General features: G+C 41.5%; 1 protein-coding gene and 1 pseudogene across 1 annotated transcript in view; both read right to left on the reverse strand.

Annotated features, from left to right (window-relative positions):
- LOC109877250 (troponin I, fast skeletal muscle-like) overlaps nt 1-3094 on the reverse strand; it is a 4037-nt pseudogene extending 943 nt beyond the window's left edge.
- A 1723-nt stretch (nt 3095-4817) lies between these two features.
- The window catches only part of LOC116371140 (troponin I, fast skeletal muscle-like), a 2140-nt gene continuing 1957 nt past the window's right edge, over nt 4818-5000 (reverse strand). The window contains exon 4 of the mRNA XM_031820057.1: nt 4818-5000. This exon is cut by the window's right edge and continues 2 nt beyond it. Coding sequence (XP_031675917.1) covers nt 4919-5000 — 82 coding nt within the window. The 3' untranslated portion in view covers nt 4818-4918.

The following is a 5000-nucleotide window of genomic DNA, read 5'->3' on the forward strand; positions in this document are numbered from 1 at the left end:
GATGCAGAGAGATGCAGAGAGAGAGACAGAGAGAGAGCGACAGAGAGAGAGAGAGAGAGAGAGGATTGGATGAGGTTATAGGGAGAGAGGAGAGAGAGGATTGGATGAGGTTATAGGGTGAGAGAGAGAGAGAGAGAGCGAGAGAGAGAGAGAAAGAGCGAGAGCATGAGATAATGTAAGAGTACATTTAAGATAATAGATATGTGAAATTATATATTATATATATTATATATATTATGTAACTGAATATCCTGGAAAGCTACAATCCAGCTTGACTTTGTTCCTTACTTTAACACCCCTGATGGAGCTAGTCAGCTGCTGAATCAGTTATGTTATAGTGGGTCTGGAGCAAAAACCTGCACACACAGTAGCTCTCCATAGGTTGGTCAACAGCTACCGCTCTTCATACCTGGAGTTCCTGCATGGATTCAGGGACGGAGAAGGATGGGACATTCTCATCCATGTAGCTGTTTTTGTCCTCCTCTGCCTGGATGGCCTCAGCCTCTATGAACCCCTGGGCAATCTGGAGCATCAAGCTCTGGGGGAAATAACACAAGGGGGAAGTGGTTAGTGTACCCAGACACAATGGCTAGCCAGTTGATCAGAAATGCAGTTGTTTACATGGACATTTTGTCAATAATTTGACTATTTGGATTAAAGTTGGGCTTAGTCTACATCCCTGTCACACTCCCCAGAGGAAAACATATATTTATTTTTATATTTTATTTATGTTTTATTTATGTATTTATGTTTTGAAATCTTGAATTCTGATTTTTTTTAATTTGATAATTGATATATAAAATCTAGAATCCTTAAAAAAAACAACTAAATGTTAATGTGGACTCAGTCCTAACGGGATATTATGCCGCGTTGTTGTGCGTCTAGGCCCTCCTCCTTACCTTCAGATGTTGCCTGCGACTCGACGACATCTTTTTACTTCAGAGAAGATTAGATGGGGGGGGGAGGGGGGGGGGGGGAACATGAGTTGAGATACACAGCTTTAAGAGCTTGGGATGAAAACCACAGATTATACAGTTGATGTACTGAATGCTCCCGAAGATAACAGTGGATGTACTGAATGCTCCGAAGATAACAGTTGATGTACTGAATGCTCCCGAGATAACAGTTGATGTACTGAATGCTCCCGAAGATAACAGTGGATGTACTGAATGCTCCCGAAGATAACAGTGGATGTACTGAATGCTCCCGAAGATAACAGTTGATGTACTGAATGCTCCTGAAGATCACCAAAAGTAGACATGTATAACATATGGAATTCTTGATTCTTAGAAGATATCTCAATCGAAATGAACATGTTGAGAGAGCTGTAAATGTACTCAAACAGAATCAGTACGTACTCTGACATCTTGGCCGGTGGTTGATATCCCTTCCTTTGAAGAGAGATGTGAATAAGTTGTCAGCGTGTGAAGATATGATAGTTATGGCATTTAACTCAGTGTACCATTATAGTCCACCCTTTGTGGAAATAATTCATTTTAACACACAACCCTCAGGGTTAGAGGGGCACATCACATCTCTACATTATAAAGTACAGGCCTCAGGGTTAGAGGGGCACATCACATCTCTACATTTTAAAGTACAGGCCTCAGGGTTAGAGGGGCACATCACATCTCTACATTTTAAAGTACAGGCCTCAGGGTTAGAGGGGCACATCTCTACATTATAAAGTACAGGCCTCAGGGTTAGAGGGGCACATCACATCTCTACATTTTAAAGTACAGGCCTCAGGGTTAGAGGGGCACATCTCTACATTTAGACAGGGTGTGGTAAGGCAGTTGTCTTGTATCATGGGTCTATTTGTGCGTTCCTGTGTGGTGGTGGTGAAGGGGGGTAGCTGACTAACACCCGAAACCACAACAGCTGAGAACTCCCTCCCTGCCTGCCTCCTGTGGACTTTCCTTAAAGTGTCCCAAGACAGGGGTGCAGCAAAGTGGTCAACACACGTCCCCCAAAAATACCTGTCTGGGCTGCTGGCTCTATCTAACAGACATAGACCACGATCATAACCATGTAGTCTGGACACTAGTGTACTGGCTGGTTTGTCTGACAGACATAGACCATGTAGTCTGGACACTAGTGTACTGGCTGGCTCTATCTAACAGACATAGACCATGTAGTCTGGACACTAGTGTACTGGCTGGCTCTATCTAACAGACATAGACCATGTAGTCTGGATAACTTAGTGTACTGGCTGGGTTTGTCTTCTATATTTTAAATGTTGACTTAGAAAGTGTTTCTGACATATCTGAGTGGAAAAACAAGTTTGTCTGTCGCTTCAAAAATGTCAAAAAATATATACATACAGGTTTAGAGTGAAAGAAAATCTGTCTTCAATGAATCAATCAACAGTACGTCAGTTAGACTGGATAAATACCAGGAAGTCTTCAAACTATATTCACATGAAGAGTGTAAAAAAAGACCGTGCCATTCATTAAATCAATAACTCCAAACCAATATTCAGTTTAACAGTAAAACTATAAGAATAACATCTTAGCTATTTCTCCTAAAACATCTACCTATCTTGTGACGTCAGAGTTAGAGAATCATTTTAAACCATTTTATAAAAAATAAAAATAAATGTACCTCCTTAAAATAGAAAGCGTTCTACCACAGTAACATATCTGTCTCCCGTGAGATGGATGGATGCCATGTTAATTCATACATGCCAGTAGACTGTTAGGACAGCCAACCTACTAGTCAGCATTCTGATCCCAAGTGTTGAAAAAAACAACCCTCTGTCAAAGTAGACAAGGCACAGCATCTTCTTCTACTATAAACACCAAGATGTTTTAGGTTTTTTTTATGTGTAAATTCTTGTAAATTAATACCACTTTACACATTTTTCAGTGAGTAGCATCTATTTACGTTGTGTGATAATTACAGTCAGCTAATAGAAAAATGTCAGACTATACATCACAGTGACACTGAATCTCTACTGAATGCAGAGTTGAAACCGAGAGAGGACAGGAGATAGAAGATAGGAATGGGAGGAATCTCACCTAGAAGGAAGAGAGCGTTGCAAGACGGAGGGATGAGTGACTGAGATTGTCAAGCCAGGGAGGAGAAATATGAAGAAGGGTATATATAGGCACAGTTCTGGGACCCAGCTGTCTGTTTAACCCTAAAGTGCCAACAGGGGGGTCAATTTTGACCTCAAGGGCACAAAAAAAAAACGTCATCATTTAAAATCACGTTTTTTTTTTGTCCTTCTGAAGTTTTAGGATTTGTCAAGCAACTAAATCACAGACACAAATATTAATATGGTGGAAAGAAAAAAAGTATCTCTCTTTAGTTAGACGGAGACGTGCGGAGAAATCAGATGAAATCAGAGGTAGACAGAGAGGTAGGGAGAAATCAGATGAAATCAGAGGTAGACAGAGAGGTAGGGAGAATCAGATGAAATCAGAGATAGACAGAGAGGTAGGGAGAAATCAGATGAAATCAGAGGTAGACAGAGAGGTAGGGAGAAATCAGATGAAATCAGAGGTAGACAGAGAGGTAGGGAGAAATCAGATGAAATCAGAGGTAGACAGAGAGGTAGGGAGAAATCAGAGTTAGACAGAGAGGTAGGGAGAAATCAGATGAAATCAGAGGTAGACAGAGAGGTAGGGAGAAATCAGAGTTAGACAGAGAGGTAGGGAGAAATCAGATGAAATCAGAGGTAGACAGAGAGGTAGGGAGAAATCAGAGATAGACAGAGAGGTAGGGAGAAATCAGATGAAATCAGAGTTAGACAGAGAGGTAGGGAGAAATCAGATGAAATCAGAGATAGACAGAGACGTAGGGAGAAATCAGATGACATCAGAGTTAGACAGAGAGGTAGGGAGAAATCAGATGAAATCAGAGATAGACAGAGAGGTAGGGAGAAATCAGATGAAATCAGAGTTAGACAGAGACGTAGGGAGAAATCAGATGAAATCAGAGTTAGACAGAGAGGTAGGGAGAAATCAGATGAAATCAGAGATAGACAGAGACGTAGGGAGAAATTAGATGAAATCAGAGTTAGACAGAGAGGTAGGGAGAAATCAGATGAAATCAGAGGTAGACAGAGACGTAGGGAGAAATTAGATGAAATCAGAGATAGACAGAGAGGTATGGAGAAACCAGATGAAATCAGAGAGCTGCTGTCCAGTGTGACCCCAAGGAGCCGTATTTGGTAGCCACACCTCCTGAGCTCTAAACAGCTGGTGATCTGACAGAGTTAAATTCTGCCCTTACTGACCCATGTGAACCCCAGTAAGCCGTCTTCGGGTAGCCACACCTGCCGGTGGTGTTTATTGGTCAGGCTGGTTCCTGCATGACCAGGAGGTCTATAAACAGACTGGTTAAACCACATAGCAACTCCTCAGTGTGAATTATGTGGTCCCTTCCAAACGTTGTACCCCTTGAACACTTCAAATATTACTGTAGCCATGTCATTTCAAGAGCAGGTTAAACCCATCAGGACAGTCCATGCTGGTCTGTTGTTGTGGAGACGTAACAGTAGTGACTCCACAAATCACAAAAAAAAAACAGTTTCTATTAGCTGACCAGGGTTTATTTGATGACAATTTGTGTAAATATTGCACAATATAAGTTTTGGGGGGAGGTCAAGTAGCTGTTTTTGTGTTTCGTGTGAAACAAAAGACTAGATATCGAATTGGGGGACAAACGGAACTGCGAACACATAGCTCGTTCGTTTAAAACTGGAGTGTTTGATTATACACATTGATACGTGTCACAAGAGTACCAGACAGGTTTTTTGTTTCTACTCCTTATGAGTCTCAAACATCTTCCTGTCTGGAACTCCAGTAACATCTACTCCTTATGAGTCTCAAACATCTTCCTGTCTGGAACTCCAGGAACATCTACTCCTTATGAGTCTCAAACATCTTCCTGTCTGGAACTCCAGGAACATCTACTCCTTATGAGTCTCAAACATCTTCTTTCTGTCTGATTTGTCTTCGATGTTCTTACGCCAGTCTCCCACAGCATCTTTG

The sequence above is a fragment of the Oncorhynchus kisutch genome, unplaced genomic scaffold (genome assembly GCF_002021735.2).
Source record: "Oncorhynchus kisutch isolate 150728-3 unplaced genomic scaffold, Okis_V2 scaffold2951, whole genome shotgun sequence".
Classification (NCBI taxonomy): Eukaryota; Metazoa; Chordata; class Actinopteri; order Salmoniformes; family Salmonidae; genus Oncorhynchus; species Oncorhynchus kisutch.